This window comes from Lontra canadensis, unplaced genomic scaffold (genome assembly GCF_010015895.1).
Source record: "Lontra canadensis isolate GAN:19392208 unplaced genomic scaffold, GSC_riverotter_1.0 scaffold10, whole genome shotgun sequence".
Classification (NCBI taxonomy): domain Eukaryota; kingdom Metazoa; phylum Chordata; class Mammalia; order Carnivora; family Mustelidae; genus Lontra; species Lontra canadensis.
Genome location: NW_022631004.1, coordinates 27,353,095 through 27,375,579, shown reverse-complemented (window position 1 = coordinate 27,375,579; position 22,485 = coordinate 27,353,095). Strand labels below are relative to the sequence as shown.

Here is a 22,485-nt window from a genome sequence, read left to right as displayed (position 1 = left end):
AGCCTAGGGGGAGTCAGCTGCGAGGAGGGCAGGCTGAGCAGAAGGGAAAACTGACCGTCGGAAGCAGGAGGGGAGAAAAGAAGCACGCGAGTACGGAGTGCGGCTGCGCGGGCCTCGGGCCTCTGGAGGAAGGGGAGAGTCGGGGTGGGCGACTGCCGGCGGGAGGGGGCGGGAGGTCAGGCGGCCGCGCAGAACAGGGCAGCGGCGGCGAGTTGGGCTTCGGCGGCGGCGGCAGCGCGCGCGGGCCGCCGGGAAGTTGGGAGAGCGGCGTGCGGGAGCGCGCGCGCGCGCGCACGCGGGATCGGGCCGCGAGCAGCCGCGGCCGCCCGGGTTGCCTCGCCGAGCCACCCGCGCTCCCGACTCGGCTGCTCAGGAGGGAGCGGCCAGTGGGCCCGCATCGTGTCAGCGAGGTTCGAGGCCCGGCTGCCGTGGCCTCCCCCTTCTGGTACCTGGGCCGCCCGGAGGAGCCGGGGCCGGAGCGCGGCGGGCTGACTGGCCCCGGGGAGCTGACACTGCTGGACACCAAGGCGGAGGTGCACGTCTGGCGGTCGCCTGGAGCCGGGAGGAGGCCGAGGGGACCATGTCCGGGAGGAACCACCACCTCTCCACCACCGAACGCGTCATCAAAGGTGCCGGCCGGGCCGGGCCCTCGTCGTCCCCCGGCGGGAATCGGCCTTTGGCGGGGAGACGGCGGGGGGACGGAGGGCGGGGAGTGGCGGGAGGGCGGCGGGGGACACCGGCTGCGTCGGTCCGCGGGGAGGACGGGAGGGGGTGTGAGAGAGGGGAGGGGGAGCCCTGCGGGGCCGTGCCCGGGCGCTTTCTGTCGCACCTCGATCCGCAGCTAGCTGGAGATTGCCGCTTTATCTCCCGGAGTGTGGGACCTGCAGGTGGGGTGGGGATTTCTTCTCCCGCCACCCCAAAGGGCCGGGATCCCCATCTTTTTTAAAAGAAACGATTCCTCTTTTCTCGTCTTTCATCTGGTGAAGCCATCTGGGGTGATGTGCGCAGGGACTTGAGTAGATTCTTCCAAGTCACATCTTCCTGCCGCTCCCCTTCTTTAGGATCGGATGATCTCGCCCCTCCCCCACCCCCTTTTTTAAAGGACGTTTACCATGTACCTTTTGGCCCACTTTCTACAGATCACCCCAAGTCCCTGCTGTTATTAAAAGGAAGAGTTTGGTGAGATAAACACAAATAAATCCATTTTGTGATGTGTGAAAGGGACTTACAGATCTCTTGACATGATGTTGGTGCTTTATTTTATTTTTTGGCTGTAGAGACCTGAAGAAGGATGTTCTCTCATTCAGATATCTAACCAAAACTAAAATGTTCCTTACTGTAGGGATTTACGTTGTCCTTGTTTCTGGTCTTAAACTACTTATACTGGTTTAAACGTAACTACTAATTTATGCACTTCTTTTGTTCAGCGGTAACACTTAGGTACAATTCTTTGCTCTTGAGTTTTAACTATGGGGTTGAAAGCACTATTTTATAAGAAGGGAGTATACACCTAAGCGAGCTGTTAGTGGCTTCTGGATAAAGGGGTTAAGTGTAAGTGGGCAAAACTATTAAAATACTTTTATGTTTTCGTTTTGGTAATTAGAAGGAGAAAGGAAACGAAGATTGGTGACAATAATTTTTTTTTTTTAAGTGGAAAAGCCTATTGAATGTTCAATGAAGAGGGAGAATTTTAGTGTTTAATTTAAATATTTTTCTCCCTAAAAAATGAATCATCATAAATTGATTTTCTACACTATTAATTTTAGTGTGTAACTTAGTTTCTTCCCCTCTAAAAAGTCAAGATCATAAGTGATGATCATAAACACTGATTACCTACATTATATAATGTTCAGTAGATATAATGAGGTTTTTGAGATATAGCTACTCAGAGATCATCTGGTATTATTGAGGATTGAAGTGAATTGTTCATATAACTGACATTTTTTAGTCCTTTGTTAAATAATTTTGATCTTTTTAATGTCAGCTTTTATAGTATATAAAAGTATAAACCTTCTCTTAAGATAAAGAGTTTAAACCTTCTCTTAAGATAAAGAATATACTAAACATAACCTTTTTTGATTAATCAAGGTCAGTTGTGTACATTAATTTCTGTCCTGTGCTGTTAACATGGCTGGTGCATTCTGCTGTTTAAGGGTGTTGGCAGTTTCCTTCTGTACCAAAATGACTGCTTACTGCTATACTGTTTAATGCTTCTGTCTGTTTTTTATCTCTTCCAGTACTGTTCTTTATCTGTCAAAATATGCCCTTCTGATCTGCTATTTCTAAGCTGAAGTAGGCAGGGAAACCAGATAAACCAGAATTGTGTGTCAAGTTAGAAGAAACAGGATCTCAGTGAAGCTTAGTGGCAGTCCTCAGACCTTTAGGAATCTCAAATTCTGATCGCCATTGTAGCATGTAATTTCCACCATAAGATGCCATAAGATATAAAGGAAATCTTAAAATAACCCTTTCAGACCCTTAAATATAGAAGTAAAGTGAAATGAAACATAGTTAAAAGGTAGGTATTGTCTTATTGCTAGGCACGCTCACAGTTAAGTAAACACTCTTATAGTCTGTATAATTTATGTTTTTTGGCCAAATTATAGATTACCGCATGTTGTATACTTATTATTTTTTTTGGCATGTTATATACTTATAAGATTACTCTTAAATAAATGAAGTATAATGATTTCAAACCCTTAGTTAGAATGTGTGGATTTATCTTAAATATAAAAACTGTAGAGTAAGAACTTGACCACAGCAATCTTGGCTTCTCTGTGACTTATGTTGATTTTTTTCTGGGTTTTCCAGAGTTTGAAATAGTAGAGGTTTGTTCTAAGAAAGTAGGGTGTTACTGTTATGTGTAGCTAAGGTCCATTGTATTGGGTACTAAATCCTGATCTGATATTATCTTGACTGGCCAGAGTTGACTGCATTTATTCACAGCTGCAAATCTTTTCAGAGGTGAGACCACACCCCAGTTATTTTTGGTTCTGTCATTTCCTGTTAACTTTAAAGTCTCCTTAATTGTTTGGTTTGAACAAATCTTGGAGAATAGTGGGAGGGAGTGACTAGTATTTTAAGTGTCCTTTAAACAGAAACTTTCCTAAAATGAAGAAGTACTAGACTGTTGGTCAGAAAACCTAGGTTTTACTGCAGCAGGAGCTTACTTGTGACCTTGCCTTTTTTTTTTCTTTAACCTTGCTTTTTCACTTAAACTCTCTCCCTTTTTTTTTTCCTTCAGTAATCTCATGGGCAAAATAAGGTTAATAAAACCTTCTTTGTCAAGCATCTGAACCACGCAGAGATATAACGGACATGAAAAGCTTAAGACAGGTTGTATTATGAAACACGATAGTAGTTTGGTAATAGGTCAGTTTCTACATAAGTGGTTAGTAGAGAAAACATTAACATTTTTATTTTATTTTTTAAGATTTTATTTATTTACTTGAGAGAGAGACAGTGAGAGAGAGCATGAGCAAGGAGAAGGTCAGAGGAGAAGCGGACTCCCCATGGAGCTGGAAGCCCGATGTGGGACTCGATCCTGTGACTCCGGGATCATGACCTGAGCCGAAGGCAGTCGTCCAACCAACTGAGCCACCCAGGCGTCCCAAACATTAACATTTTAAAAAAGATTTTAGAGGGCGCATGAGTGTGGGGATGGGCAGAGGGAGAGGAGAGAGAATCCAAGGAGACTCCAGGCAGAGCACAGAGTCCAGCGCAGGGCTCCATCTCACAGCCCTGAGATCATGACTTGTGCTGAAATCAAGAGTTGGTTGCTGTTTTCACTAGATTACCCTGAACCCTGTTTCAGTCTCTGGTACCTGTGCCTCATTTATTTCCACAGCTTTTGTCCCCTCTTGCCTTTTTTTGAATTATGAGAATGGATTTACCAAGGGTTTATATGGGTTTTTTAATTTTTTGCTTTTCTTTTTCTTTTTATTATTTAAATATTTTATTTTTAAGTAATCTCTACACCCAACCTGGGTGTTGAACTCGCAACCCTGAGATCGAGAGTCTCGTGTTCCACTGACTGAGCCAGCCAGGCACCCCTGTTCTTTTACTTTCTTAATAGGATTACAGTTTTTCAAATATAATAAAGTTGGTGAGAGATAAAAATGAAAAAATGCAATTAATAATTGCCTCAGGACAGCTAGGCTTGGGAAAGGCCACCATTGTATTTAAGGATTTGGTAGTGTCTTAGTGAGGAAAAGCTAAAAAGAAGAAAATGAGTTTTAAAGTATATTATACCTAGGGGCACCTGGGTGGCTCAGTCCTTAGGCATCTGCCTTCTCTGCTCAGGCCATGATCCCAGAATCCTGGGATCAGCCCAGGGCTCCCTGCTTGGTGGGAAGCCTGCTTCTCCCTCTCCCATCCCTCCCCCTGCTTGTGTTTTCTCTCTCGGTGTGTCTCTCTCTGTCAAATAAATGAATAAAATTTTTAGAAAAAGAAAAAAATAGTGTATTATACCTGATGTGAAGTGGAGGTAACTTGTTTAGCAGAAAAAGAAGTTGTTTTAGCTACACAGGGTTTGGAAAAACATTCAGAAGTAAGGATGGAGAAAAACAAAGTATAATTGACTGAGGAGTAGACAGGTGGGTAAAATTAGGAGCGTCAAAGAATTGGAGGAGGTAAAAGGAGGAAGAGGAGAAGAGGGATAGCCGAAAACCGTTAGGGCAGTTGATAGTGATTTCATTAAGGGAACAGCAAGATTATTTTGATGGCTGGGGTTCTTGGGTGACTCAGTTGTTAAGCGTCTGCCTTTGGCTCAGGTCATGATCCCAGGGTCCTAGGATGGAGCCCCTCGTTAGGCTCCCTGCTTGGTGGAGAGCCTGCTTCTCCCTCTCCCACTCTCCCTGCTTGTGTTCCCTCTCTTGCTGTCTCTCTCTGTCAAATAAATAAATAAAATCTTTTTTAAAAATATTATTTTTGATAGCTATCTATTAAAAAAAACCCAAAGCTTAATTGACTTGTAAATATAACTCAGAATTACAGATGATTCAAATACCATAAAGATATTATGACAGTGAGACAGACTTGTTTTTATTTTATTGAAGAGATTGTTAAAAAGGTGGAAAAAGTTGGTAGAGGGATAAAGTAAATATTAAAAAGCACTAATAAGCAGAGGAGTTAGAAAGGATTTTCTAAGAGTATTTCCCATCCCTATTAATCACACCACTTACCCATTTAGTCAGTGGCTCGGATGACAAGCCTGGGAGTCAAGCCAGACTCTTTCCTATCCCTTTCACTTCCCATCCAGTGCTGCTAGACTCAGTTCTGTGGATTTTTGGATTGTACAGAACCTTCTACATCCTCTTCCTCTCTGACATTTTGCCTATACTATTGCAGTAGCCTCTTGCTAGGGGTATTTAATTTAATGTCCATGGTGCCATCATGATCTGTGGATAATTAAAGGATTATTCTTGTGCTTGAAATCCTTCAAGCAAGTTCTGCCAATAGGATAAATTCTAATTTTGTTGATGTATAGTTCTCTTCATGCTAAACCTTCAATCCTGTGTTACTTTCTCCTCGTTTCATATCCCTGTTCCTAAACTTACTTTACTACTACTTGTAGTTCCCCAGAATGCCCTGAAATTTTATATCTGTGAATGGGTTCTTTGCATTATTTTTATGTAGAATCTTGTGCCCCAACTTGGCCAGCCCCTATTTATCTTTCAAGCTTTAGCCAAGAGGACATCTAAGAAGCTTTTTCTCCTTTACTGCTAAGCAGCCTTATAGAATAATGGTTTTAGAACACAGCCTTGAAATCAGACATACCTTGGTTCAAATTCTGCCTCTTTTAGTAGCAGTCTGACCTTTGACCAGTCACTTAATCCTGTTTTTCCTCAATTTCCCTATCCTAATTAAAGGGATAACAGAACCTAGTTTATAGGATAGTTGTAAGGATTAAATAAATCCCACAAACTGCAATGACAGGTGCCTAGTAAGTGCTCAGTACATTAGCTGCTTCCATCATTATTAGCAGCAGCCTCAGAAGCTGTTGCCTCCTATATGCTCCTGTGAGCAGTCTCATTGCTTTTCACGTTTCTCTAAATATTTTTATGTTATTTATTTATACTGCACTGTATAATCCTTGCCCTTCAAGGGCAAGGATTGTGTATAATTAATGCTGAATATATTGCTTAGTATATAGGTGGTTAGTAAATGTTTAAGTAAAAGCATAAGAAGCTTATTTTATGGAAGACGGTGTAGAAAAGGGCACAGGCTCTGCTAATTACTAGCTGTGTGACTTTTGTCATTTATTTGCCTTGCTTTAAGTTTAAAATGGAAAATAACAGTACCTACCTCAGAATTTAAAGATTGCATTTCATATTGTATGTAATGTGCTTAGCATAATGCCCATAGTTAGCTGTTCTTTATTAAATGAGGTAATCTTGAATGTTAATGAGATTTGATAGCAGATCTGTTTGACTTTATTATTAGGTTTTAGATCTCTTTGACTCTAAGTGGCCTAGGTGAAATGAAGTTTTAAGAGTGTTGTAGTTTTTTAAAAGATTTATTTATGTATGTATGTATTTATTTATGAGGGGGTAGGGGCAGAGGGAGAGAATCTTTTTTTTTTCTTTTTAAAAAAGGTTTTATTTATTTATTTGACACAGAGATAGAAAGAGCCAGAGAGCACAAGCTGGGGAAGGGCAGAGGGAGAAGGAGAGGCAGGCTCCCCCCTGAGCAGGGAGCCCTACAAGGGGCTCCATCCCAGGACCCTGGAATCATGACCCGAGCCAAAGGCAGTAGTTTAACTTAGTTTAACGGACTGAGCCACCCAGGTGCCCCAGAACCTTTTTTTAAAATTAGCATATAATGTATTATTTGTTTCACGGGTATAGGTCTGTGATTCATCAGTCTTACATAATTCACCGTGTTCACCATAGTACATACTCTTCCCAATGTCTATCACCCAGCCACCCCATCCCTTCCTCTCCCTCCACTCCAGCAGTCCTCAGTTTGTTTCCTGAGGTTAAGAGTCTCTTATGATTTGTCTCCCTCTCTGGTTTTGTCTTGTTTCATTTTTTTCTGCTCTTCCCCTATGATCCTCTGCCTTGTTTCTCAAATTCCACCTATCAGTGAGATCATATGGTAATTGTCTTTTTCTGATTGACTTATTTCGCTTAGCAATTTCTGATTGACAGAGGGAGGGAATCTTCAACCAGACTTGCTCCTGAGTGGGGAGCCCAATGTAGGCCTCCATCTCAAGACCCATGAAATTAGACCTGAGCTGAAACAAAGAGTCAGATGCTTAGTTTCTGAGCCACCCAGATACCCTAAGAGTATTGTGTTTTATACTTTCCAACTGTAGTCTCCTTATGAGGTTTTTAAAGGATTTAAACCTAAAATGCTTAATAAGAAAATGGTGGGGTGCCTGGGTGGCTCGGTCGTTAAACATCTGCCTTCCATTCAGGTCATGATCCCAGGGTCCTGGGATGGAGCCCCACATCGGGCTTCCTGCTTAGTGGGAAGCCTGTTTCTCCCTCTCCCACTCCCCCTGCCTGTGTTCCCTCTCTTGCTGTCTTTCTCTGTCAAATAAGTAAATAAAATCTTTAAAAGAAAAGAAAGGGGCGCCTGGGTGGCTCAGTGGGTTAGGCCTCTGCCTTCGGCTCAGGTCATGATCTCAGGGTCCTGGGATCGAGCCCCACATCAGGCTCCCTGCTCAGCGGGGAGCCTGCTTCCCCACTCTCTGCCTACTTGTGATTTCTGTCTGTCAAATGAACAAATAAAATCTTTTTTTTTTTTTTTTAAGAGTTTATTTATTTGACAGAGAGATCACAAGTAGGCAGAGAGGCAGGCAAAGAGAGAGAAGGAAGCAGGCTCCCAGCTGAGCAGAGAGCCTGATGTTGGGCTTGATCCCAGGACTCTGGGATCATGACCTGAGCTGAAGGCAGAGGTTTAACCCACTGAGCCACCCAAGCACCCAACAAATAAAATCTTAAAAAAAAAAAAAAAGAAAGAAAGAAAGAAAGAAAAGAAAAGAAAAATGGTGAAAATTTCCATGTCTATAGTATAAATAGAATTTTAGAAATCGTAAACAGATGCATGAACAAATATCCAATGAATCCCTACTAGAAGCAGTATGTTTCGCTTTATACTTAGAAGCTTAAATACTGTCTTGGAAAGTACTCAGTATAGCATATAATGGCCTCCCAAAAGTGTGATAGAAAATCAGAACTATGGAGCTTCCTATGACTAATAGCACCAAGAAGAGCAGATGACTAAATGGTAGACTATATATGGTATGAAGGGTTTGCTCCCTCACTTTACAAACTGATAAATGTTTCAAGTTTGAGCTTTCTTGATCACTAGCCTAAAGAGATAAGACTTAACTTGTGGGTTTTTGTATGTATCCATAGGTACATTTTGTTCTGGTGACCTAGGATTTTGTGGAGATTTAAAAATAAAATAGGATAAAATAAAGAACTAAATAAAAATTTTTTAAAACATAAGTAAAGTAGGATAGTTTTAATGAATGGCCAGAGTAATAAAGGTAATTGGTGGATTTATCCATGAAGGGAGGCTACTTATTTTTACTTTTGGACACTGTTTTATTGAAAACATATGATGTCACTGTAAACTTACTGTTTCTGTCAGACTATCACTGATAGTGGTTATTACTTAATTGGTTCTGGGAGAGCTAGTTCCCAGTACTTTGAAAGCATGCTCTATGACTGTCAAAGAAGAGAGGGAGTATCTCAAAGAGCTGTGTCAGACTCTGAAATAAAATTACTTGTTCTAATAGGTTATGAAAGGATCTGAAAGCTACTTATGACTTTCAGTAATAATATTTAACATAACCTCTTCAGCGGTGTTTAACTGGTTCATGATTAGAAAAGCAGGTGAGTAGATTAGGAAATAAGTCTGCAAAAGTAGGGCAGGCTTGCTGGCTTAAAATAGGAATGGAAGCAGGGTTATTTGTAGTGAACAGAGATAGCTATTTAGGTAAATCCTAGTGTCCTGTGAGGGTAAGACCACACAATAATCTAAAAATAATAACTTATAGGTCAATAACTTTTAAGGTTTATCTTTCACACTTAATGTAGGATTAAAGTGGTCATCACCAATGTTTTCTTTCTCTTTTATGCGGATTTGCATCCGATGTTAGGTATGTTTACCTAAAAATATCACTTATGTAGTAGGTGTATATTGTAGCAGGATACTGATACTGCCTGTGAAAGGCTGCAGAATTTCTTCAGGTTTAGAAACTTAGTTTCAAAAATGTATTACGCTTTTACTTTTAGATTCACAGGATGTTGTGAAGAAATGTACAGGGAGGTCCTATACTTCCTCCCCTAGGTCTCTGTCCTCCATAGCGTCAACATCCCACACTACCACTCACTATACCAAACCGAGAAGTTGACATTGGCACAGTCCATAGAGTTTATTCAGGTTTCACCAGTTATGCGTGAACTTGTGTGCCCATGCATGTGTCTGTAGCTCTATGCAGTTCTACATGTGTAGACTTGTATAACTACCACAATGAAGATGTTTAAATAGAAACATCACCATGAGATTCCTGTGTTATTGCCCCTTTGTAGCCACACCCATTCCCTTCAAGAAACCAATTTTATTGTTTATTTATTGTTTTGAATCATGTGCACACCTGGTTTGATTAGTTTTTTTGCTTCTGATTTGGAAGCACTGCTAAACAATTTTTTATTGAAATAAGGTAATGCAGCAGCAACTGACTCGTGGTAAAAAGCTAAGTTAATATGTGTTACCAGAGGAACCTGGCTGGCTAAATCAGTAGAGCCTGTTAACTCTTGATCTCGGGGTGTTGTTCAAGCCCCATGTTGGACATAGAGCTTACTTGAAAATAATAATAAAATGTGTTAGCAATTTTGGAGCACTAAAAGCTTTCTTAGATAATATATATGGGCTTAGAATGATAACTCTCAACTCTGGTCACCAATCAGAATTAGCTGTGGAACTTAAAAAAAATATGGGAGAAAAATGGATACTGTGGCTGCATTTTAAATATATCTGGAAACTAGTGTTGAGTATAAAAGTGCAAGTTACAAAAGGATACACAGTATGATACCATATATATAAAATTTAAAATGTACTATGTTGGGGCGCCTGAGTGGCTCAGTGGGTTAAGCCTCTGCCTTTGGCTCCGGTCGTGATCCCAGGGTCCTGAGATCAAGCCCAACATCCATCAGGCTCTCTGATCAGCAGGGAGCCTGTTTCCCCCCTCCCCCTCTGCCTGCCTCTCTGCCTACTTGTGATCTCTCTCTCTCTGTCAAATAAATAAATAAATAAATCTTAAAAAAATGTACTATGTTATGTATAGATATATTTATAACAAATTATATACATGTCGGAAGGATATACAACTACTTAAATATAGTAATTACCTCTGGAGAGGAAGGACTCAGTTGGAAGTTGCTCAGTTATAACTGCAATTTTTTTTTAGTTCTTAAAAATATTTGAAACTCAGGGGTAGCCTGGGTGGCTCAGATGGTTAAATGTCTGCCTTCAGCTTGGGTCATGATCTCCAGGTCCTGGGATGGAGCCCCATATCAGGCTTTCTGCTCAGTGGGGAGTCTGCTTCTCCCTCTTCCTCTGCCTTTTCTCCTGCTTGTGCTCTGTCTCTGTATCTCTCTCAAATGAATAAAAAAAATTTTTTTTTGAAACTCAGAACATAGGGGTGGTTCAGCCAGTAAAGTGCCTGTCTTCCCCTCAGTTCATAATCCCAGAGTCTTGGATTGAATCCTGCATTAGGCTCCCTGCTCTGCTCCCTGTCTGCTGCTTCCCCTGCTTATGTTCTCTCTCTCTGACAAATAAATAAATAAAATCTTAAAAAAATATAGTTGAAACAGATATGGCAAACTTAGTATTTTAAATCTACATGGTAGGTACATGGGTAGGTAGCAACATTTGTATTTATTTCCTATACCATATTATATAAAATTATTTTTGAAATATTTCATTAAAAATATCCATATAGGAGCACCTGGGTGGCTCAGTGGGTTGGGCCTCTGCCTTTGGCTCAGGTTATGATCTCGGGGTCCTGGGACTGAGCCCTGCTCTCTGCTTGGTGGGGATCCCAAGCTCTCTGCTCTCTCTGCCTGCTTCTCTGCCTATTTGTGATCTCTCTCTCTCTCTGTCAAATAAGTAAAATCTTTTTAAAAGATATCCATACATACAGTATATTATGTGTATGTCTGGAACTTCTTCTTTTTTCCCTTTTAGTATACCTTTTATTTATTTTATTTTGGTGCCAAGGGCAAAATGCTGCTATAACAATTATCTGTAAATGTGGAAATGGTTTGGAACTTTGAGAAGACGCAGCTCAAGTCTCAACTTTTTTTGTTTGTTTATTTTGTTTTGTGTTTTAGGTATTTTATTTATTTACTTGAGAGAGAGAGAGAGAGAGAGAGAGAGAGAGAGCACAGAGGGAGAGGGAGAAACAGATCCCTGCTGAGAAGGGAGCCTGATGTGGGGCCCATCACAGGGCCCTGGGATTATGACCTGAGCCAAAGGCAGATGCTTAACCAACTGAGCCAGCAACACGCCCCTCAAGTCCCAATTTTCTGATGTCTTCCATAATTTCTGTAGCCACCACTTATACCCCTTTATAGTCTTCCCTACTTAGAGTCTGTACCATACAGTGTATTGTTTAACTGTTCTGTGTTCATATTAAATCTTGTGATTTGAATATGAGTTATTTTTTCTACTTAAATAGAATATAGGGGAGCCTGGCAGACTCAGTCATTGGAGCATGCAACTCTTGATTTTCAAGGGTTGAGTTTGAGTCCCACGTTAAGTGTAGAGATTCCTTAAAAATAAAACCTTTTCTTAATTTATTTATTATTATTATTTTTAAAGACTTTATTTATTTGACAGCACAAGCAGGGGGAGCAGCAGGCAGAGGGAGAGGGAGAGGGAGAAGCAGAAGCAAGCTCCTTGCTGAGGAGAGACTGATGAGGACCCTGGGATCATGACCTGGGCTGAAAGCAGATGTTAACTGACTGAGCCACCAAGGTGCCCCTTAAAAATAAATTCTTAAAAAAAAAAAAAAAAAAAAAAAAAGAACATAAAGTTCTTCTAGGTAGAGTCCAAGTGTTAAAATTGTATAATCTGTAAATGACTTACACAGATTGAACATGTAATAAGGCCAAATAAATATTGGATAATTTAACTACTTCCCTAGTATTTTCGAATTTTACTTAAAGAACCCTTCCACCTCTCTTTCTCCTATAGATTTCAGAACTTTAGACTTTAACAAATATAATTATTATCCTGTTCCATAAAGTCTATGCATAGAAACTTAGATCAATTCTAAATAGAATTATTATTGAATGTTTTGTTTTTCAGTTACTATCCTAGTCTTTTAGCTTTTAAAAGGATGACACTGGATGATTAGACTTGAATTGTTAACTTCCTCCAATAGTATTGTTGGAGATGAAGCTAAAATGTCAGAGTTTTATAGAGAAACAGGAGAGTTGGTGATTGTACCCAAACTTTCCTAGCTTTTGTTATTAGGAAGAGAAAAAGGTAGTTTTAACTGTGGTCAGTAAATTTCTTTACGTTTATTGCTTTTAAATTAAGTTAAGGAGGTCAGCAATAGTAAGTAGAATAAGAGAATAAAATGATTCATTATTATGAAGAAGAATGGTGAAGTCTTAGCATGTGACATTGTGTTTCACATATTGAAGTTGACATTAGAAAGGTAAATTTAGTATTTTTTTAAATATTTGTTCTCTTTTATGATAAAGCCACAAGTTGCTCACTATTCCTTGTGCAATCCAGGTGTGAAGTTGGGTTTTTTTTTTTTTTTAAGGTTTTATTTATTTGAGAGAAAGAGCGAGCGAGTGAGAGTGTGAGGAGCTCGCATTTGAGTGGGGGGAGGGGCAGAGGGAGAGCGAGAAGCAGACTCCCTGCTGAACAAGAAGCCCCATGTTGGCAGATGCTTAACAGATTAAGCCACTTAGGTGCCCCTGGTTATGAAGTTTTTGAGTGATTTTGTGTATTTCCATAAGAATTAGAGTGGATTCAAGATGACCACTAATAATCACTGTCACTCACTTTGTTGGGGAGGGGGGTTGTATCTAAAAGAGACAGTTATAGCTAATTTATCTGGAATTGTGTAAAATCCTTTAGTTTCCATGAGAGTATATCTTGCATATTTGTTGTGTGTTATGCCTACATAGTTCTCATTTGGATTTAAACTTTAGTGGGCTCTCAGGGAACTTATTTTCATTCTAACCCATGTTATATTACTTTGAATTATATATTAAGAAAAAGCATTAGAGATTATTTGTTAAAGCAGTATAGCAAAAAAGGGATAAGAGGTTAGTTTCTGGAATCAACTGACCTGGAATCACACTCCACCTCCTCCAGCTGAGCTGTGAGATCTTTGACAAATTTTCCAGCTTCCCTAACATTGGTTATCACATCTGTCAAATAGAGATAATAATACTTAATAGAGAGACGACTGGGTGGCTCAGTTCGTTAAGCATCTGCCTTCAGCCCAGGTCATGATCCCAGGGTCCTAGGGTCGAGTCCTACATTGGGTTCCTTGTTCAGTGGAGAGCCTGCTTCTCCTTCTGCCTGCCGCTCCCCCTGCTTGTGCTCTGTCTGTCTCTCTCTGACAAATAAATAACATATTTAAAAAAAAAAAAACCTTAATAAAGTGTTATTAGATTAAATGAGAATATATATGAAGTCATTAGCATAATGCCTGTTGTGTAGTTAGCATACAACTAGTAAACATCATGATCACTGTAGTTATTATTGCAATTCCAGTTAAGAAAATTAAAATCTAAAACCTATATTGAAACCTAAGGTTTTGTGGATACCATAGTTTTGACAATTTTGTACAACATAAGTAATTACTCTGTGTCAGAGATTTTTAACTAACTTGTATCAGCAACTTGGATGTACTAATAATAACAACACAATTGCCAAGTAGGGTATATCCCAGGAATGCAGAGTTGGTTTGAAAATCAATCAGTATAATCTACCATGGTAACCATATGAGAAAACTCATCTGATTACTTCAGTAAATTCAGAAAAACCAATTGACAAAAATTCTGTACCCATTCATGATTTAAACAAACCTCAGAAAACTAGGAATAGGATAGGGGAGCTTCTTCAACTGATGATCATTTAAGAAAAACCCACAACAAATTCATACTTAATGGTAAAATATTGAGTGCTTTACTCCTAAGCTTAGGAATAAGGCAACAATGCCCTTGCTTGCTACTTCTGGTCAGCATTGTAACTGGTTGTCCTAGCCATTGAAATAGGGCAAGAAGTAGAACAGAAACAAAACAAAAAGGCATATAGTTTGGAAGGGAAGAAATAAAAATGTTTCTATTTACAAATTGCAAGACTGTGTAAAAAGTCTTAGGTAATCTGCCAAATAACCATTAGTAACCGGATTTAGCAAAGTAAAAGGATACAAGGTGAATATATAAAAATCAATTGGTTTTTTGGGGTTTTTTTTGAAAGATTTTATTTATTTATTTATTTGACAGATAGAGATCACAAGTAGACAGAGAGGCATGCAGAGAGAGAGGAGGAAGCAGGCTCCCTGCTGAGCAGAGAGCCCCATATGGGGCTCCATCCCAGGACCCTGGGATCATGACCTGAGCCGAAGGCAGAGGTTTTAACCCACTGAGCCACCCATGCGCTCCAAAGTCAATTGTATTTTTATATACTATCAGCAAACAATTGGGAAATGAATTTTTTTACTTTTACTTAGAATATTTCTAAAACCCAACGTGGGGCTTGAACTCACAACCCCAGTCGGTGGTATTCTCCACCAACTGAGCCAGCTAGGTGCCCTCACACAGTATTTTTAAGTAAACTTTATCCTCCTAAAACAAACTACTAATCCCTAGTACACAGGGAGTCTCAATTTATTTCCTTCTTTCAGGCTTTCAGTACAACTTCGTAATAGTCTATTAACTTAAGATCTCATTTTAACAAAGATAAGTCGTTTGTACTAAATCCTGCATTAATTTTAGGGTATAGTTTTCATATCTTCTTTTTTTTAAAATAAACTTTATTGAGGTTTATTTAGGTACAATAAACTACATCCATTAAAGTGTAAAAGTTGGTAAATTTTGACACATGTATATATTTGTCAAAACCACAATCTTGATCAAGATACAGAACATCTCCATTACTACCAAAAGATCCTCTCCTCTGCCCCTAGTACCTCAACCACTGATCTGCTTCCTGTCACTAGACAAATCTGGACATTTCTAGTTTTATATAAATGGCACTGTCCAGTATACAGTCATTTAAAACCAACGAAATACTTGGGAATAAATGTGACAAAATGCATAAAATCTCTTTACTGAAAACTGTAGTACATTCCTGAGGGAAATTAAAGACCTAACTATAAGGAGAGTTGGGGTGCCTTAGTGGCTTAATGGGTTAATAAGCCTCTGCCTTTGGCTCAGGTCATGATCTCAGGGTCCTGGGATTGAGTCCCACCTCGGGCTTTCTGCTCAGTGGGGAGCCTGCTTTCCCCCCCTTCTCTGCCTGCCTCTCAGCCTACCTGTGATCTCTCTGTCAAATAAATAAAATCTTTAAAAAAAAAACAAACCCACTTTGGGTGTAGAGATTGCCTAAAAAGAAAAAAAAACAGGGACACGTGGGTGGCTCAGTTGGTTAAGCATCTGCCTTTTGCTCAGGTCATGATTCCAGAGTCCTGAAATCAAGTCCCTCATCAGGCTCCTTGCTTCGAGGGGAGCCTGCTTCTCCTTCTGCCTGCTGCTTCCCCTGCTTGTGCGTGCGCTCTCTCTCTCTGACAAATAAATAAATAAGTAAGTAAATAAAATAAAACATTCCTGGAGTTGAAATGCCTTTTAAAAGTGTGCTTTAGGGAAAGAAATATTTGCCCTTTACTGCTAGCTTTAGTATGTGGGTGTGTTTTTAGTCATCGTTTTATTTAACTGCAAATCACAGAAAAAGAAAGAAAAGTGAGCAAAGGATATGATTTTTATAGATAATTTATAAATAAATACATTTAAATGGTTGATAAACATGTGAACTTGTATGAACAAAGGTAATTTGTTGCTATGTTTTTCCTGATAGCAAAGAAAAAATAACTGCAATGTTTAATAACGGGTTAGGTGAATTATATTATCTCTATGATGGAGAGTCTGAAAATTATAGAAGAATATTTGTTGTTATAAGAAAAATTTAGTAGTTTGTTACAAAATTCAAAAGATTACAGGGTTGTATAATACAAGTAATTCTAAAATAGTTTGTTTAAATATTTAAGATGTTAAGATACATACCAAAATTTTAAATAGTTGTTTTTGGCACTCTAAAAGATTTGTTTCTATTTTGTGGTAGTTACTGGTTTTTTATTTTTTATTTTATTTTTATTTTATTTTTTAATTTTGTGTTTTGTAGTCTTTTTAAGATTATTATTTTTAAAATTTTTAGGTCCCATGCCCAGCATGGGACTTGAACTCATGATTCCCAGATCAAGGTGCACTTGTGCTCTTTAGTTTTTAAAAAAATCTTTTGCATTGAATTATAACATAGTATCTTTGATTTAGAGAAATCTTTAAGAACGGTTTGAAGATTAGCTGAAGGTTGATAATTGTTGCTATGTGGGTATTCATTATGCTGTTCCACACTGTATAATAAAAATTTGTCCACAAAAGATGCAAAGCTAATTATCACTTCTAACTGCTGGCTGATTTAGATTTACCTTCCAAACAGGAAGAGATTTTGAATTTTGACACAAAGATCTGTTGATACCCACTGATGATCCATTAATGGTCTGGCGTCTTTTTAGACTTTTTGAAACAGGTAATGAATTCTGTCTGCTGACAGCCAGCAATACTCTGATTCCTGGATGAGTTGTAGCTGATTGGATATTGGTAGTACTACTGTTGGTTAACTCATTTATAATAGAATTATATACGTTTGTAGATTTTATTTTATTTATTCTTTTAAATAGGTAATAAAATAACATGGTATAGAGTTTTAAAAGGTATATATCATAAAGTCTTCTTCCTATTCCTAATTCTGGGCCGCCAGTTGCCTGCCATAAGGATGTTAAAGCCTACCATGAAAGGCCACCAGGAACATATCTATGGTCAGAAAATAAGTTCACATTGATTTAGCTTGCTACAGCAGGGAATAGCACACACCAGAATAACTGTGGGGCATTTCAGAAGGGGAGAGTTAGCAAAGAAGATATACAAGGTTTTAGGAGCTGGAGTTAGTCACGGAGTGATTTTAGGGTAGAAATTAGTAGTTTGGGTGGGAATTGGCTAGAATCTGTAATTTAGGTGAGTTGATGGAATAGTCAGTGGCTTTATCTTTAGAACACATGAGTCCCTCAGGAGTTACAGTTGTATCAGTGTGTCTTGATATTGGAATATAATGAGCTAATGTTTGAAAAGATTTGAGCTTGGGTAGTATGTAATGCACATTGTGGTTTGGTTTGGTTCAGTTTATCTGTTTTATAAATCATAGTGTTTTTCTGAGTGTTCGTGAGCAATTTGTGGTTTCTCTTTCAATCCTCAGTCTCTGCTTTTGATCATTTGTTAATGATGTTGAGAGACTTAACATTTAGGGGAAGTGATCAGTCAGGATCTGTATCATTGTTAGATAGGTTGTGAATGTTTATCAAGCTTTTGATGGTAGTAATTTTGGCCTTTATAAGCACCAGGCCACTTTGTTCTGTTTCTTAGATTTGTTAAATCATCTAACATGATAATATGTGACTGTAGCAGGGACGCCTGGGTGGCTCAGTTGGTTAAACAGCTGCCTTCGGCTCAGGTCATGATCCCAGGGTCCTGGGATCGAGTCCCACATCAGGCTCCTTGCTCGGCAGGGAGCCTGCTTCTCCCTCTGCCTCTGCCTGCCACTCTGTCTGCCTGTGCTCCCCCACTCTCTCTCTCTCTAACAAATAAATTAAAAAAAAAAAAAATCTTAAAAAAAAAATGTGACTGTAGCATTTAAAACCTGGAGATCACACACACATGGCATTTAGAACAAACAAAACTTCAAACAAGAGTTACTATTAAAGTTTGAAATAATGTTTTATGTATTCCATATCTATTTGGATCTTCCTTTATTAACCAAGTCATTTTTTCCCCTTTAGTTTTGGATATGGATTGTTCACCTTGTCAGTGTCTGAAGAATTTAGTCTTATATATGGTGATTGTCAGAGATAAAGGTCTTGGTAGTACTAAGAATAAAGGACAGGGTGTTTACTGACATCTGGAATCTTGAACTAGCAGAGAGAAGAAAATAACTGAGAGAATAAAGGGCAAAATCTTGCAAAGTACATGGTAATCTGTGGCTTCTAGCATCTCAGAGGTTGTGTTCTGATGATCTTAAAAGTAAGTAGTCTAGTGGCGTTTGGGTGGCTCAGTCGTTAATCATCTGTGTTTGGCTCAGATTATGATCCTAGGGTCCTGGGATCAAGCCCAGCATTGGGCTCCTGGCTCTGCAGGAAGCCTACTTCTCCCTCTTCCACTTCTCCTGTTGTGTTCTCTGTCCTACTGTCTCTCTCTGTCAAATCTTTAAAAAAAAAAAAAAAAAAAGGAAATAGTCTATTTACATTGTCTTCTGCTTTTGGACCAAAACAGTTTGGGAAATTCAGACTCAGCCACAATGTCTGACCATGGCAATGATGTCAGCAATACACATAATTTATTCTCTGTAGTATCAATAGTTATGATACCTTCACAGAAGTTCTTTTGATAGGTCTCCACAAAGTTCAGTTGCTGATCTTTAGATTACAGTTGTCCACTTCAGGTGAATATAAGGAAGAAACAGAAATTACTTGTGGATGCTGAGTCTGGGCTTCAGTTTATTTGTTATGTTAACCAGCATTGTCAGAATAGAAGAGAGTGGAATCTTCTACTAAAGTACATACTCAGTTTTATAAAGAGTTAGTCACTGATTATCCTGAAAGTAAGAATATGCTGTGACCAAGGGAAATTGACAAATCTTCAGGCCATGGGTTTATCCTATAAAATGTATTACGAATTTCACCAGTACAAGCTTATTTAAGCCTAGAGAAAAAATCTTTTTGTAGACAGCTGTTGTGTTAGTCTTTGTGTATGAATATTTGTTTCCTTTAACCTGAAAGATACATAAACATTGTAGCATATTTACTTTTAACATATTTAACTTACACATGATAAATTTACGAAGACTGAACTTTTTTTATCAGGTAGTTTTTTTTCTTTTAACCCAATTTTAATAAAGCAGAAAACTCAATATTTTTGAATTAATGAAAAGTTGGAGGTGCCAAACAAAGCTGCTAATTTCTGTAATCCTTTAAAAACATTTTATTAATTAATTAATTTATTTATTTTAAAGATTTTATTTATTTGAGAGAAGAGAGAGCACAAGCAGGGGGAGTGGCAGAGGAAGAAGGGGAAGCAGACTTCCCACTGAGCAGGAAGCCCGATGTGGGTCTCCATCCCACGACCTTGGGATCATGACCTGAGCCAAAGGCACATGCTTAACCAACTAGCCACCCAGGCTTGTTTTTAGAAACATTTTTAATAATCTTTATGTTGCCTAATGATCATTTATAAACCCAAAAATATTATAGGTATGAGAAATATCTTAATAGTTTTATTATTCTGAATTTAGAGAAGAACAAATTCAAAAGGAATTGTCATTTGACAAATGTAAGTCATAACTATCCAAACAAATAGTTACAGGCAGTATCTTTATTTAATTTTTTTAGATTATATTTTTAAAAATTTTAAGTAATCTCTACCTCCAACTGGTGCTCAAACTCAAATCCCCAAGATCAAGAGTCGAATGCTCGCTGACTGAGCCAGCCAGGTGTTCCCAGGCAGTATCTTTAAAAACAGTGATTATTAGGAATGTTAACTTTTCCCCAAAAGTAAAGAACTTAAAAAACAAAAGATTTATGAGTGTTTCAAAAAGCACAGAGAGGGGCACCTGGGGGGCTCAGTCAGTTAAGCGGTTTAGCTCAGGTCATGATCCCAGGGTCGTGGGATTGATCCCCACATTAGGCTCTCTGTTCAGCTGAGAGCCTGCTTCTCCCTCTGCCTCTGCCTGCTGCTCCCCCTGCTTGGGCTCTCTCTCTCTCTCTCTCTCAAATAAATAAATAAAATCTTAAAAAAAAAAAAGCATAGAATGTTAACAGAATATTTTGATGATTTAAGGGATGTGTTATCCAGGCACAAAATAGCTTTTGCTTTTTTTGACAAAAAGGAAATTAAATTCTAGTTTTACTCCATTTTTTATTCATGGAGAAATTACATTAAAAAGATTTATAAGCCCTTATTTTTAAGCAATTTTTTTAATGTAATTGTTTTTTTAAAGATTTTATTTGAGAAAGAAAGAGAACACGTGCACAAGAAGGGGAGGGGCAGAGGCAGACTCCCTACTGAGCAGAGAGCCTGATGCAGGGCTCTATCCCAGAACCCTGAGATCATGACCTGAGCCGAAGGCAGACCCTTAACCAATTGAGCTAATGAGGTGCCCCTATTTTGTTTATTTTTTATGATAAACCTCTCACATTTGACCAATTTTATCAAAAAGTTTGACATATTTTATTTCTCCCTTCAAATTTTTTTTTTAAAGATTTTATTTATTTGACAGAGAGAGATCACAGGTAGGCAGAGAGAGAGAGAGAGGAGGAAGCAGACTCCCTACAGAGCAGAGAGCCAGATGCAGGGCTCTATCCCAGGACGCTGGGATCACGACCTGAGCCGAAGGCAGAGGCTTTAACCCACTGAGCCACCCAGGTGCCCCTTCAAATTCTTTTTTATACCTATTAAGGACCCAGACAAATAAAGTGTACTTACTCTCAGACCTTGTACCTTTATAGTATACTGTCAATTTTTTTTTTAAGATTTTATTTATTTATTTGACAGACAGAGATCATAAGTAGGCAGAGAGGCAGGCAAAGAGATAGTGGGGAAGCAGGGTCCCCACTGAGCAGGGACCCCAATATGGGGCTCAGTCCTAGGACCCTGGGATCATGACCTGAGCCAAAGGCAGAGGCTTTAACCCACGGAGCCACCCAGGCGCCCCTATACTGTCAAAAAATTTTTTTTCACTCTATTCTTTTACATCTTGGTGCAACCAGAAATTTCTCTTTTTTTTCCCCCTCAGATTTACTGAGATATAATTGACATATAACATGTAACTTAAGGTGTACAATGTGTAATTTGATACACCTATATATTTTGCAAAATGATTTACCACCATAGGATTAGCTAACAATGTATAAACGCCATATAATTACCATTTCTTTTTTGTGGTGAAACACAACATTTATTATTTAAGACAAAATTATTCTCTTTATTTCTAGATAAAGAAAAACACCTCTGATACTACACATTCTCATTCCCTTGTCTTTACACATATTCTTTTATATTCATTTGAAATCAGTATAACTGCAAGACAATGTTACAGTTAAGGGCCAAGTGAAAAGGATTTTCTGAAAGTGGTATATCAACCACCTGAATAATCTCATAACTTCCAGAGAGTTAAAAATTATAAGGGCTTTTCATTCATTATTTCTTTTCTTCTTCTTCGTCTTCATCTTCTTCTTTTTTTTAAAGATTTTATTTATTTATTTGAGAAAAAGAGCACAGGCAGAAGAGCGGCACAGGGAGAGGGCTCCTGAGCAGGGAGTCTGATGCGGGGCTGGATCCCAGGACCCCGAGATCATGATTTGAGCTGAAGGCACTCAACCAACTAAGCCACCCAGGTGCTCTTTTCATTATTTCTTAAGGATTAATTTCTAAATTCTTTTTAGTGTGATGCCAATTAGCCTTTCCCAGGTTTTGCATCTCCAGGGCACATCAAAATATGGCCTACCTTGCTAGGGAGGCTTATACAAGGCTGATTTTTTTTTTTTTCAATGAATTTTCTCCTTTAAAAAAAAATTATTTATCTTAGAAGGAGAGAGTGAGAGAGCACATGAATGGGGGAAGGGGTAGAGGGATAGGGACCTAAGCTGAAATCAAGAGTTGGACACCCAACCAACTGAACCACACAGATGACCCTAAACTTTCTCCTTCTTATCTTGGGGTTTGGGGATTCTTTCAGGGAGGCAGTTTTAGAATTTGAATTACATTTAGAAATTTCTTCATGTTAAGGAATGTAGACCATTGGATAGTCAGAATTCTGTTTCCTTTTATTCTTTTCTTTTTTTAAAAAAGATTTTTTTTTTAAAGATTTTATTTATTTATTTGCCAGAGAGAAAGAGATCACAAGCAGGGGGAGCAGTGGGCAGAAGAAGCAGCAGCCTTTCAGCTGAGCAGGGAGCCCAATGTGGGACTCGATCCCAGGACCCTGGGATCATGACCTGAGCCACCCAAATATCCTAAGATTTATTTATTTTTAGGGAGAAATAGAGAGGGTGTGGGAGGGGAGGGGCAGAGGGAGAGGGAGAATCTCAAGCAGACTCCTTACTGAGCATGAAGCCATTTCGAGGCTCCATCTCATGACCCTGAGATCATCACCTGAGCCGAAATCAAGGGTCGG

The 22,485-nt window shown here is 39.0% G+C and overlaps 1 protein-coding gene across 4 annotated transcripts in view; it reads left to right on the top strand.

Annotated features, from left to right (window-relative positions):
* The first annotated feature begins 239 nt into the window (after positions 1-239).
* Positions 240-22,485, top strand: part of PPP3CC (protein phosphatase 3 catalytic subunit gamma) — a 97,151-nt gene continuing 74,905 nt past the window's right edge. For 2 of the 4 annotated variants that reach the window (XM_032855848.1, XM_032855846.1), the window contains exon 1: positions 240-629. In XM_032855848.1, the coding sequence (XP_032711739.1) occupies positions 581-629 (49 nt within the window). In that variant the 5' untranslated portion in view covers positions 240-580. The remainder of the gene's footprint in view (positions 630-22,485) is intronic. The other 2 variants (XM_032855849.1, XM_032855847.1) reach the window with 2 other exon arrangements.